The sequence below is a fragment of the Crocodylus siamensis genome, chromosome 9 (genome assembly GCF_052110815.1).
Source record: "Crocodylus siamensis isolate JL-2025a chromosome 9, ASM5211081v1, whole genome shotgun sequence".
Taxonomy (NCBI): Eukaryota; Metazoa; Chordata; order Crocodylia; family Crocodylidae; genus Crocodylus; species Crocodylus siamensis.
The window spans coordinates 14,852,749-14,866,790 of record NC_143403.1 but is presented as its reverse complement, the minus strand read 5'-3'; the positions used below and the strand labels follow the sequence as shown (position 1 = coordinate 14,866,790).

Here is a 14,042-nt window from a genome sequence, read left to right as displayed (position 1 = left end):
GCTGCCCTATGCTGAAAGCCATAGTGATGCCTGAAAAAAAAAGTAATAGGACAGTTCCTACTGCATGGAAAACGAGTCTAATGGCCTGTAACCTCATGGGAGAGGGTCTGCTAGAGGCTGGGGTTGGGGAACCCTTTTTAAATTGGGAAGAGATAACATGACTTGTTCAAAACCTACCCGCTGTGTTCATGCCATAGACTCGCTGAAATCCACTGCGCTTTCGGTGCCAGGCTTGGGCTCAGCCCCATGTTTAATGCAGCTACGAATAGAGGGGTCCTGTAGTCTGTGCAAAGGCAGAAACCTGGCTGACTTTTATCTGAAGCAGAGCAGAGACCACAGCCACGTGGCCTGAACAATGCTTGAGCAGTGCAGGAAACCCGGAGGGCTGCACAGGGAGGGTAGAGAGGGAGCTCTGCTTGCCCCTGTTCGCTTTCCTTCCCATCTTTTATGGTGCGGCCTGTCAGAGTCCAACGAAATCTGTGAATTGTGCTAAATACCTTGTCACGAGGACACCGGAAGGGAAAGGAAAGGAAGGTTGCAGCAGAATCTGCTGCATTAGAGATCTTGCTTCACTTTTCACTTTTACTCTGACCATGAGACCAGAGTACCCTGTTGTTCTGACCTGCCCGTGCTTGGAGCCCGTGCCATGACCCTCGCTCGGCATTGCTAATCGTCCAGGTGCAGGGCGCCACGCTGGGACCCCCGGGCCTGCCCCCGACAATGAACATGTTTGAGCGAGACCACGTGAGCTTCGCGCCGGGCTGGATCTCCGTTCTCGCAGGTTCTCTGGGCTTTGGCAGCAGGGCAGAAGCTCTGCACTAGCTTATGAAACATTTTAAAAACTGGGTTTTGCTATTGCCTGAAATAAGGAAATGGCTACTGCAGCATCTTCCTTCTGTTGTTTCTTTAGATGCTCAGTTTGTTTTACTCTGCCTCTCTATCCCCAGGATGAGAGTGCAGGCAGTGGTTGAATTAGGGGTCTCTTTCCTGCTACCCCCTTTGTGGGAAGATGCCTGATCTGGCTTTTGGGTGATGTTCAAGCCAACACCTGGAGTCAGCATAGGATAAAACAGCTCCCCCAATTCTGGTATGCTTGCAGCTGGAATTGGGATCTGCCCCAATTTGGTTCCCCAACTACTACTGTCTGTTTGCCGCCTTGGGGTCTAGCAGGACTTTGTGGGCCAAATATTGAACTAGTGCAATTGGGCACTACTCCACTGATATCCTGGGAATTGCATTCACTGATAACCAGGTTTGGGGGCCCCTTAGTGGGCCTATTTCCTACTAGAGGTGATTCTGGTTTCTGCAAAGATACTGTTTCCAAAGGACTGTTTTGTCTCTTTGCAAATGCTGTCTCCCTTGATTGGATTCTTGTGCAAATCCTAGGCTCAAAAACACAATCCTTTGTTGCTTCCGGTGTGCACAAAGATGTCTATGTCCCATTGCAGCAATGTCTTTGCCCCTGATTTCCTATGTTGGGGGCCTTTTCATGAACACGTGCTTCCTGAAGGTCCCAGAGGTGAAATGTCATCAGAAATTATTTACTTGGAGTTGTGCTGGGTAATGGCTATATAGATATCATTGATCTTGCTGGAGGAAAAACATACCGTATGTTAGGCCGGGGTGGGCAAAATGCGGCCTGCAGGCCAGATGTGGCCCGCCAGGCCATTCTATCTGGCTTGCAGGGCCCCTACAAAATTTAGAAAAGTAATATTTATCTGTCTTGGGCTTCCTGTCATGCAGCCCTCGATGGCTTGCCAAAACTCAGTAAGCGGCCTTCTACCCAAAATAATTGCCCGCCCGTGTTAGGCGGTGGCTGTTGTGACACTTCTTTGTCTCTTCCACTAGTGTTGTGCCAGCATACAAAGGTCAAGTATGGCACTGCTGTGAGCGGTGTGCCTATGTGCAACTCTGCTACACTGCTCCATAAGCAGGTTACTATTGATCCCAATGAAGGATCAGTGTGTGTGTGTGGGGGGCACTTCCCATCCCTCACCTTCCCTTGTAGGGGACCAGAAGGGATACAGGTTTTCTGTTTGCTGCAGAAAAACACAGATTTCTTCTCTTTAAGGAGAAAAACATGGGAAACAGTGGATTTCCCTTTTCAGGCTGGCAAAGTTCTGGCCTGCAAGGGGCTGGGGCGAGAGGGAAGAGAGCGATCAAGCAGGGGGTGCCGTGTGCGTGCATGCATGCACGCACACATGCATATGGCAGCCAAGCAGCCTAGAGAGCAGCTCCCGCAGCTCTTCACAGGTAAGCTGCGGGGGGCAGGGATTGAGGTCCCCATAGTGAGTGAGCTGGGGTGGTGTGTGGGGCTTGGGGTCTGGGTACAGGGCGGGAATGTGCACCCACAGGGCCCAGGCCAGGAGTTAGATGAAGCCATGGGTGGCTCACCCAGGGGGTGGCAGGGGGACTAATTCCCCGCCTCTGCACACACTCATGGGGAGGAATGGGAGGCAATGTGGCCCCAGATTTGTGTGCAGGCTGGATGTGGGCTGGCCACTGGAGGCTCAGGGCTCCCTGCCCCACTGCCCTCCTCCCGGGGACTTCCTCAGCCTGGTGGATGGGACCTGGTACGGCAGGGATGGGATGGGGAGGCTCAGTGCTGCTGCCAGGAGCCTCATGCTGCCATGGCGAGGTGCCCCTTGCCCACCCAACAGCAATGGTGGTGGTGACACAGAGTTGTGCTGCCCGCTGCTGCAGGGTGGGCAGGGGGCACCCCGCCATGGCAGTGCAGGGCTCCCGGTAGTGGCACTGACCCTCTCTGCCCTGCTGTGTCCTGCTGGGCTGGGTTTTGCCTGCTGGGCCATGGAGGCCCTGGGGGCAGGGCAGCACGGTGGGGAGCCCCAAATCTGCAGATGCCAGCCCACATGCACGACTGTCCACCCTGAGCACAGCCCAGCCCCCGCCAGGAAGGGCCCGGCACCTCCCTGGTCCCAGCCTGCAGCTGTAGCCTGCCCTGCCTCATGCAGATCTGGGGTGGGGGGGCACATGCCCCCAGTGCACTCCTGGGGTACACACAGTGGTGGGAGATGCCCTCTCCATGGCCCCCAGATGAGCCGTGGCTCTGTCCTGTGCTGGACCCCGCCCCGCCTGGGCAGTACCTACCCCAGCCCCACCTCCTCCCTCACTGCAGGGGCCTCAATCTGGCCCCCCACAACACCTCTTTCTTTCCCCCGCTCCTTCTACCACAAGAGACTTACCAGCCAGACGCCACTCTTCAAGCTGCAGGGCTGTGCATTGGAAATTGGATCAGTATCGGCCAATATGCCTCCTTAAAAATTGGCTATCGGTGCACCCCTAGTTCTCCTACAGTGTTTTTTAGCATAGTCTCTAAAATATCTGGCAAAAAAGAATTTCTACTCCTGCCTTTGTAAGATTGTCCTAAAGTCTTAACAATCTTGTTTTCTAGGAACATATGAGACCCCTGTAAAATACGCTGGGACATACTTGGTAAGGATTCAGTTACTACCAACAACCCATGGGCTTGTGTAGGTCTCCAAACTGGACGGTTCCCCATCAGAAGCCTCCCTTTTTAAACAAAAGCACTTCCACAGGCTGCTGCTCACTTCCATGATGTTCAGCCTGTGCATTGCTCTTTGCTTGATTATTTCTGTTTCACAAAAACTAGATAAGAAAAGTGGGCTTTAGCCTCTTGCCAAAATAAAATCCTGTTAGGAGGAAAACTGACCCAGTACCTTTATTCCTAGTGGCTATCACGACTTCATTCTTTGTTGGCGGTAACACCTGCAAAAATGGCCCTTCTGCTCTGAATCAGCAGTGAGAACCCACCTGAAAATATCAGTAAGTCCAACTACTTTCCAGAAACAGTTCCCCAAAGTTTCTGTCACTGCTACAATGATTATTGTATTTTTTTTTCAAACATCACAACAAAGCAAAAACCTGGTCATTATTCCCCTGAAGGGTGAGAACAGCATTTCAGATGCAACAACAGATTTCATTCAGCTCTTGCTTATTTAAGCAAAATGTTCAATGGACTGTAAGTGGTGCTGTGCCCAACCATGTTGGAGCTGAACTGAGCCATCAGCCAGAGGGCCTGATTCTGTACTACCTTTGAAGAATGCACACTGGATCATTTTATGCTGGGAGAGGCTATTGAAATCCATTTATGTGGTAGTAAGACTAGTATAAAGCAATGGAATTAAATCCTAAAAATGCACCGTGAACAAATTGACTTGATCATCCCAGGCACCCACTGGTATTCCTTACACACGTGTGTCTGGCTTCAGTATTCAGTGTAATGTGCTTTTCCATCACTCCAGGCACTTGTGTCTCTCTCCAGTGAGGTGGAGATACTTACTTAGAAGTGTACCTGTCTGAAGTTGGGGCTGGGCTGAAGAAGCTGACTATTATACAGCAGTAAGACTACTATAAGATGTATTGGAAAACTAGCTAATGCTCCAAAATGCCTTCAAACGCCAAAGAGCCACGTTCCATCACTTTGTCTGCATTGTGTCCTCCCCTCCTCTTCTTAGGAAATGGTTAGCTCTTCAGGGGCAGAGACTTTGTGCCTTATGGGAAAGTTGAGGGAAGAGAAGAGGTGCTGCTAGTCCTGTCGCTGGTCATGAATCAGGGCCCTTGGCTACCGTTCTGCTCAGGGCAAAAGAACAGACTTCCCCAAGTGCACAGCTGCTCACAACATCTGTTAGGTTAGACGGCAAGAGGTGTGTCGGGAGGGGGTTTGTATAATGTGCGTAACACAGGATCCACATTTTCATTTCTTACAGGACCAGATGTGCGCTTTGGGCTGTGTCCAGTTCTGTCTGTGGAAAGGCTCTAACAAAAACCAGCTAGACTGAGATCAGGTCCTGGAAGAAGCTGTTTCATTGACCCCAAGCTAACAGGCACAGCAGCAAGACCTACTAGCCACTCCTGTAGGTGAAAGGGCTTAGCTCTGGGGACCAGGGCATGTAGGAGTCAGGCCCTCCTAGTTTCATAGTTAGTAGGGTCGGAAAGGACCTGAGCAGATCATCAAGTCCAACCCCCTGCCATGGCAGGAAAGAGTACTGGGGTCAAACAACCCCAGCAAGGTGATTGTCTAGCCTTGTCTTCAAGACCCCCAGGGTAGGAGCCAGCACCACTTCCCTTGGAAGTTGGTTCCAGATCCTAGCCGCCCTGACAGTGAAGTCGCGCCTCCTGATGTCTAGTCTGAATCTGCCCTCTGCCAGCTTGTGACTGTTATTTCTAGTCATTCCTGGCGGTGCTCGGGGGAACAGGGACTCCCCCAATGCCTGCTGGTCCCCTCTGACTAGTTTGTAACAGGCCACTGGATCCCCCCTCAGCCTTCTCTTGTGGAGGCTGAACAGGTTCAGGTCCCATCGCCTCTCCTCATAGGGCCTGCCCTGCTGCCCCCTGATCATGCGAGTGCTCTCCTCTGGACCCTCTCCATGCTGTCCACATCCTTCCTGAAGTGCGGCACCCAGAACTGGATGCAGTACTCCAGCTGCGGCCTGACCAGCGCCGCATAGAGGGGGAGGATCGCCTCCCTGCACCTGCCTGAGATGCATCTGTGGATGCATGACAAGGTGTGGTTGGCCTTCCTGACTGCCTCCCCACACTGCCGGCCCACATTCATCTTGGCATCAATGACGACCCCCAGATCCTTTTCTGCCTCAGCACTGACGAGAAGGGAGTTCCCCAGCCTGTAGGTAGGCTGCTGGTTCTTCCTCCCCAGGTGCATCGCCTTGCACTTGTCAGTGTTGAAATCCATCCTGTTCTCATCCACCCACCCTTGTAAGCTGTCTAGGTTCGATTGCAGCCCATTCCTCCCTTCTACTGTGCCCATATCCCCCCACATCTTAGTGTCATCAGCAAATTTGAACAGGGTGCTTTTTACCCCTTCGTCCAACTCACTGATGAAGATGTTCAACAGTGCAGGCCCGAGGACCGAGCCCTGCGGGACCCCACTGCCTACATCCCTCCAGGTTGAAAATGACCCGTCCACCACCACTCTCTAGGTGCGGCCCTCCAGCCAGTTGGGGACCCATTTGACTGTGTAGGTGTCGACACCACAGTCCCCCAGTTTCTTAATGAGAATGGGGTGAGAGACAGTGTCGAAGGCCTTCCGAAAGTCCAGAAAGACGACGTCCACTGCTACCCCTGCATCTAAGGATTTGGTGACCTGGTTGTAGAAGGCCACCAGGTTGGTCTGACAGGACCTGCCGCTGATGAACCCATGTTGGTTGCCCCTAAGCATAATCTCCCCTGCTGGCCCCTCGTGGACATGTGCCAGGATAATTCTCTCAAAAAGCTTACCCAGGATCGTGGTAAGACCAACTAGCCTATAGTTCCCTGGGTCCTCCTCCCTCCCTTTTTTTGAAGATGGGAACCACGTTGGCCCTCTTCCAGTCTCTGGCACCCACACCAGAGCACTACGAGTGCTCGTACAGCCGTGCCAGGGGTCCGACAATGACCTCTGCTAATTCCCTCAGCACTTGGGGGTGGAGATCGTCTGGACCAGCTGATTTAAATACATCCAGTCCCTCCAGGATTTCCCTGACTAGATCCTCACTGACCCTTGGCCTAGGTGTACCTCCCCTGGGGCCTGAGGTGGGGCCCACAGAGGGGGGGGCTGTTCCAGTCCCTGCTCAGGAAAATGGAGGCAAAGAAGTCGTTAAATAAGTTAGCTTTGTCATCTGGTGTGATGACCAAATTTCCTAGCGTGTCTTGCAGGGGCCCCACATTACCCAGAACCTTCTTTTTGCCCCCTATGTATTTAAAAAAGGACTTCTGGTTGTCCTTGATCCTGGTCACTAGTCCCAGTTCTATCTCTGCCTTGGCCTCCCTGACCACCCCCCGGCAGCCCCGAGCAACCCTCCGAGCAGTATAGTCCTCCGTGGTGATGGCCGCTCCTTTCCATTGGGTGTGCGCCTCCCTTTTAGCTAAAAGACATTCCCGGATGCTTTTGGTGAGCCATGGGGACTTTTGCACCCTCCTGCTCCCTTTGATCCATGTTGGGATTACCTCCCTTTGGGCTTGGAGGATCGTCTCCTTAAGGAGCAACCACTCTTCTTGGACACCTGGCTCCCCTCCCCTCCAGGACCTCAGTGCTTCCAACTATTCTCCTTAGCTCATTGAAGTCCACCCTCCTGAAATCTAGGGCTGCTGCCTTGTTGCAGGCCTTCACCACCTTGCGCTGGACGGTGAATCCCAGCAGGCGATGATCACTGTCGCCCAGGTAGTCGAGCACCCACAGCCCCCTCACCAGGTCGTCACCTGTGGCCAGCACCAGGTCCAACAAGGCGTCTCCCCTGGTGGGGCCGTGCACCTCCTGGGTTAGTCGGAGGTTCTGCATTTGGGCTAGGAACCTACATGAGCGGTCAGACCTGGCTGACTGCTCTTCCCAGCAGATGTCTAGAAAGTTCAGGTCACCCATGATAACTACGTCCTCGGCCAGGATTTGAAGAGTTGTATTGCGATCAGAGTGAGTGCTTGTTTTGGGCGGTAGCGCAACTCTCCACTGACTTCAGCACTGGCAAGAGGACTCGGAGTGAATCCCTACCTGGCTCTTCCAAGGCTCTAGGGTGAGGTTATCTGCCTTTTTGAGAAGCACATTTCTTCTCGGTGTTTCTCGGTGCCAGGGGTGATGAATAGACTCAATGTTTTTTATTTTCTTTTCCCTGCCCCTGGTTACGGCCAGTGGAGCCTGCCTCTTCCCTGTGCTCTAAGCCATGACTTCAGCACCCCATACAGAGGGTCAGATTGCACTTTTTCCCCTTTACCCTGTACCGACGGTGTGTAAAGTGAAATATTTTCTTGCCCACGATTTGTCAAGTCCACAAATTGTCAGCACAGACGATAAAAAGCAAAGGGGTTCCAGGGTATGCATACGTATATTCTTTACTAAAAGTTCTGTCTTCAAAGGTTAGGATATTTAAAAAAAATCCCAAATCAGAGATGAATACAAAGGCTTGCAATGTGAGCAACAAGAAACATTGTGTCCAAACCTTTTTCTTCCTTATGCTGTTTCAATAAGCAAAGGGGCCACGTCCTGCTCTCCTCCAGCCCACAGGACACCGTGCAAAGTTGTGTGAGGATTTCAGGCAAAACCTGACAGCCGGATAGAGTCAACTATCAGGGTTTTACTTTAGTAAGAGTTAGGTTACACCTTTATTGGAAGAAATGAGAAAAAAAATTGTATCATGTAAAGTTATCATGTAAAAAAAATTACAGTAAGCGCATTACTCTGGTAATGGCAGTAGAATCTATTGCAGAATTGCTACAGTTGCATTCAAACTTCTGTTTACAGACTTTTCTGGCCAAAATAGCATTTGAGTTGTTTCCATCTGGATTTACCATATACTCTAACAGTAGTAATGTTTAGCTTTCATATGTTATGTCAATAAGAAGATGCACAAGTTACAAAAATCACTCCTGCAAATCATTTTGCTGGGATACTATTGCAAAGTTATTTAGAACATTTATTACACATTCATACTTCTAATTTGGAGGCAATTTTTTTAAGTAGCCAAGTTTAAACAATTATTAACCAAAGCAATTTTTTTGTCACAACAAATATTTCTTTAAAGTAACTGTATGGCAAGATGACCTACCATGCACTCAGTGCTATGTTACTTACAGAAATACTACAGTAAATGAGGAACAGTGCCCAATAAGGCCCAAATCAGGCGAAGTATGTGCTGTGCTTCTGCGCTCCATATGAACACAGACACTGATGTTCTTGTTGGCTTCGGTATCCCTCACTGACAAAGAAGTTGGACATATTTCTGAGAGATTAGGCTCTCTGAGTGAAGTCTACATAGTCTGAAGAATAGAGGAATTTATTTTATAAAACGATACACCACAAGGGGGAGCAGACAGCTATTTGTAGACAATTTGCTATCTGTAATCCAGATTAGCACACTAAGGATATTTTAACTCTAGTGGTTGACAAGAGATTTTGATTAGATTTCTATAGTTTGAGCACTGGGGACATTTCTATTACCAGTCAAAATACAGCACTGCCATTTTTACTAGTAACCCGCTTAAAATGAGATTGCTGGAAAAATCTTAGCCCTTTTCTACAAATGGAAAATGAATGGAGGGAAATGAAATGCATGAACGTGACGCTGGCAGGTTAAAAATCATATACTTTAAAAACCATTAGCTGTGTGTTACCTATCACGTGCGAAATGTCCTTGGCTCTGGCTAGCTTGGGAAAAAGCATGCTGCGGGAACACCATTTCGCAGCTAAAAATGGAAATCATTTTTTTTAGAACTCTATTTTAATTTCTGATACTAATGGGTCAACTTTTGCCACCTTCACTTGGGGTGAGTGGGTTCATTCACTGGGTCTGATTCTAACAGTAGCTAAGGGCCACATACTGAGTTTTGGCAAGCCTTCGAGGCTGGATAGAGTGGCCTGGCAGGCCGCATCTGCCCCCTGGGCCGCATTTTGCCCACTCCTGCTCAGGCTCATGCAGTTTCCAGGGGGTTTTTTGTTAGCATTAGATCCACAAACTAATCCATTTCACTTTGGTTTTTACTCAGTTCTGTAAGTTTCACTCTCTGTTCCCAATACAATAGCATGGTGGATTTTATTGCCCTGTTGGGAAATGTTTATATCCAAAAAGAGTTTCATAGTTACTTTATTAAAAAAAGTACCTTATGTTTTAATTTAGGGTTTGTTTTTTGTTTGTTTTTGCAAACTTCCAGTGCTCATTAGCAGTTGCAGCTAGGATTGTTAATTTACATCTCTTTTTGGGTGTGACATATTGTGAAGGTCAAAAAGTCCTGTTGAACCACAAAAGAGTTCTGTATATCAGTGGGCAAACTATATACTGGCCTTATTTATCTAATGACATGCCTCTATAAGGCTCTAGCTAAAAACCCGACACTTCATACACATGATTCAGTCAGTAATGCTATAATTTACAGAGCAGAAATAGCTATGAAATTACTGTCTTCCTTTCATATTAATTAAAACTGTATCAGTTTTTGGAATGTTGTATGGTGATTCTAATTGAAAATTGTACATCATGTCCAGGAAGTTTAACTGGGATTCTCATGCTTTGGATGATCTTTTCAGTCATTTTAATGTATTACTGGTTTTAATTAGGACTTATTTGTCCTTCCAAGGGGATATTCAGTTGAGATTCTTTTTTGCCAATACAAAAACTGACTGGAATTATTTGCAAGAGATTTAAAGAAAATGGGCCAGGTACACTGGCTTCAAGGGAGCCGCAATGACTTACACCATTTGAAGATCTGGATCTGTAGCTATGTAGAGTCTATATACTCACCAAGCCACAATAAATTGAACCTTCATATTTACAGGGTTTTCCTCTGTTGTCATTAGCAGAATATACCCATATTTTCCAGATGGAGGTACAAGAACTAAGAGCAGATGCTAGATTTATGGAGAGCTACACTGCAGTGAAAAGGATCAGAACTGAATAAAATAATTTTGCACAAGGTATGTAAGATTTGTAATGTCATTATGCATGCCAAGTCCTGATACACTTCACACTTTGGCAGTTACTAGAGGAAAAGGTTATGATCCTTGAAACCCACTACTGGCTTATAACTGAGAGAGAGACAAGTTAATGCCTGGAGATATAGTTTTGCACCAAGAGAACTGGGATGAAAATACCTTTTGGGCTAAGTACAGACGATCAGAAAGCCCGAGGCAGAATCGATTCAATCTAGGCAGCTTCCTCTATGCTGCACAGGTTGAACCAGTAATGAACTGAACTGATATTTAGTTTTCAATTGGAAAGGTGGGGGAGGCCTGTACTGACCCAGGCCAGCACGCAGGCGGCACTGGAGCATGTCTCCCAGCTTGCTGGCCATTGCCAGCCTGGCCAAGCGTCCCCAACCTCCTGCTCCCCCCACCACAGGGAGTTAAAACGAGGCCCTTGTCCTAGTGGTGGCCCACCTTGGAGGATCCTCCCCCTTGGAGCTTCCCCCAGCCCGGATTCCCCAGCCCAGGCAACCCTGGGGAGCTAAAGCATTCAGTCCCTTCCCCCTCCCAGGTGCTGGTTGCTTCAGCTGCTGCCCCAGGATGGAGGGAAAAGGAGTCCTCCATGCCTGGTATGTGCCCATGCAACCCAGCATAGGGACCCTGGGGAACCCCTACCTCGGGGTGCTTCCCCCCACCCCAGCCAAGCTGGGGGCAGCCCCAGGGAGCTATGGGAATTCTTCTCCTCCATGCCAAGTATCTGCCCATGCAACCTAGCATAGGGACCCCGGGGAGCCCCCACCTTGGGTTGCTTCCTCCCACCCCAGCCCCAAGCTGGGGGCAGCCCCAGGAAGCTATGGGAATTCTTCCCCTCCCAAACCCCAGAGCTGCTTGCCTTAGCTGTGGTGAGTCTCAGGGATAGCCCAGGGCAGCCTCAGGTAGCAGAGGGAAATTCTCCCACTCCCCTGCAACTAGTTTTGCCGCAGACTCAGACTCACGGCGGCGGAGGCAAAACTAGCAGCAGACCAGGAGAATTTCCATCTGCTCCCTGTGGCTACCCAAGGCTCGCAGGGGCTAAGGCAAGCAGTTCAGGAGGAGAAGAATTACCCTCAGCTCCCTGGGGCTGCTCCAGGCCGGGGGACCCTTGTGGGGGGAAGCCCCCCAAGGCAGGGGCTCCTGGTGCCCCCCTGCTGGGTTGCATGGGCAGGCACTTGGCCGGGAGGACTTCTCCTTCCCTCCTGTAGCTGCTGAAGCAATCAGCAGTTGGGAAGGGGGAGGTTGGAGGGCTACCGAGGGTTGAAAAGCCCCCACCACAGGGCTTTGCTTTCCCCCATGTGCTGTGTAGACCCTGGCTTGGGGGACCTGGGGGATCTGCCCCCCAGTTACTATGGGTCGACAGATACAGGCAGGAAGCAGGCTAAGGAGCAGATGGGCAAGGAGCAGACAACGTAACTCAGGGCTGCAAAGCATCCTGGGATGCTGGGGGAATGTGTGTTAACTTGGACCAGGCAAGGGTCAGGAACAGGAATTGCATAAACCGGGTTGACCCAAATCAGTTAAGTCTGATACTACATTCAATCAGGTTTATCTTAAACTGGTTTTGGCCATTTTGAAAGCAGTCTGTGTGCACTGAACTTCTGTTCTGCTATAGGTTTAAACCAGTTTTTGATCACCTAAACCAGTTTGTGTGCAACTTCTGTCCCTAGCTTTGGGATTTCAAAATGCTTCAAGTCATGGTTAGGTCTAGGCATCATGCTGTGATAGCAACCCCACAGGTAACAACCCCAGGCAGAGCTTCTAGAACGATCGAGGATGCTACCCACTTAGTATTTCCAGGGATATGCTGCTATTTCTAGAAAGCCTGCTTTTACTGCTGTTGAAGGGAAAGGGGCACTCTTTGGAAAGGCAGAAATAACATGGGTAAGACCACCATATATACAGCAAAATACCTTTTCCTTCCTTCTGTTCACAGTATTGTGCTAACAACCATGTTCTCCAGGCACTGTTCAAGGTCTATTTGAAATATATTCAATTGAAAAATGCTTTTAAAGTTCTAGTTTTTATATCTTAGTAATAAGACATTTGGTGAAATGTAGTGACGCCTACGACAACAACACACAGCTCTTTCTCCTTTTGCTCTACAACATGCAAAGTACCATAAAATCAACACATAGGCTCGACTGGATAACATATATCTACAGTAACAGTGGCTGACTTCATTGTGTTCTCAGATGCTGTGAAAGGGTAGGATTCACTGCACGTCGCTGCTGTTTTTATGCTGCAGTTGTTTCTGTGTAACAAGTCGGGAACAGCTGAAAGCTCAGAGATGAAAGTTTACCTAAACTTTCAAAATTTGCTGTAAAAATTTAAAAAAAAAAATCCCATTACATCCCCACATAAGATATAAAATAGGTAAAACTTTTACAGATTTTATTCTTCCACTGAAACCTCTTTTTCCACCTCAACTGGTCATACTCCCCCTGAAGTATGATGGGAAGAGCCACTTCCATTTACATGATTTGGTTGAGAAAGGTCTGGTAGTCAGGTGAAGAATTTTTCAGTACATCCATTGGCACCAATGGGATGGGGACGTTCTGCTCACATACGACAGTCTCGTAGGGAGGGGCAGCCTCCAGGGTGAGAGATGACAAAGAAATGGAGGAGATGGGCTGTTGCAAGTCCGGCAGTCTGACTGGGTAATTAGCAGCCTGTCCTGTAGTCCCAGAAGTTGCTTCCTCTTCCAAGCTAATGTTTATAGAGAAGTCGTTCCTTCGACAAGGATCTCTCAGAGAGTAAGGCGGTGGATCATCTGTAGGAATGTATATTTGTGTTGCTCCTGGTCCCACACACTCGTCATAGCTGAAAGAAAACACATTCTGTATTATGTTTGCTGGAAAGATGTTAAAGAGGTTCATGTTCGGGTAAAAGTGGCAATGGGGTTATTTGGTGTTTGAACCTCACCTCTCCTTGCCACTTGAGAAACTCACAGCACATACATTTAAGTGCATGTCTTCAAATATCTCAAGTTAAGCATTAATGAGTCGATGAGATTTTTTCAGCCCTAGGCCTTTCCCACAGGAGTTCATTCTAGCATGCAGCAGGCCCAAGAAGCCCTACAAGGCTCCCTGCTGGGAAGAAACTTATTGCAGGCCTAAACAGGCGACAGCTGCTGCTTATTATTTTCCATTGGTGTCCGTTTTGGGAATCGCAGTCCGTATGCATAATAAAAGTCTGTCCCTGCCCTAAACAGTTTGTAATCTAAGTAATAGTAAACAGTTATCTAAATAGGCAAGGTAGAGCACGTGTGAGAAAAGGACAATATGGTATCACCCTTGTTTTACAGACGAGGAACTGAAGACAGCAAGCCCATAGCAGAACCAGGACTCAACCCCCAATCTCCTGGGTCACAGTCCAATATCTTCCCCACAATGAGCTCTTTCCTCCCTCTACTACCCAACTGGGCTAGCTCATTTCTTCTGGCCTTTATCTAAGGAAGCCAAGGCTCCACCCATGCCCCATGAATCCTCACCTTGTTGCCCCTGTTTGTTGGGGTGGGGGGAAAGGGGGGAAGGAGAGCAGTAGGCAGGGGGTGCTGCTCTCCCAGCTGTGCTTGGGTCTGCAA

The 14,042-nt window shown here is 49.0% G+C and overlaps 1 protein-coding gene across 2 annotated transcripts in view; it reads right to left on the bottom strand.

The window, feature by feature from the left end:
- Positions 1-8,100: 8,100 nt before the first annotated feature.
- BEAN1 (brain expressed associated with NEDD4 1) overlaps positions 8,101-14,042 on the bottom strand; it is a 119,308-nt gene continuing 113,366 nt past the window's right edge. For both annotated transcript variants that reach the window (XM_090063068.1, XM_090063069.1), the window contains one exon: positions 8,101-13,279. In XM_090063068.1, coding sequence (XP_089919194.1) covers positions 12,931-13,279 — 349 coding nt within the window. In that variant the 3' untranslated portion in view covers positions 8,101-12,930. The remainder of the gene's footprint in view (positions 13,280-14,042) is intronic.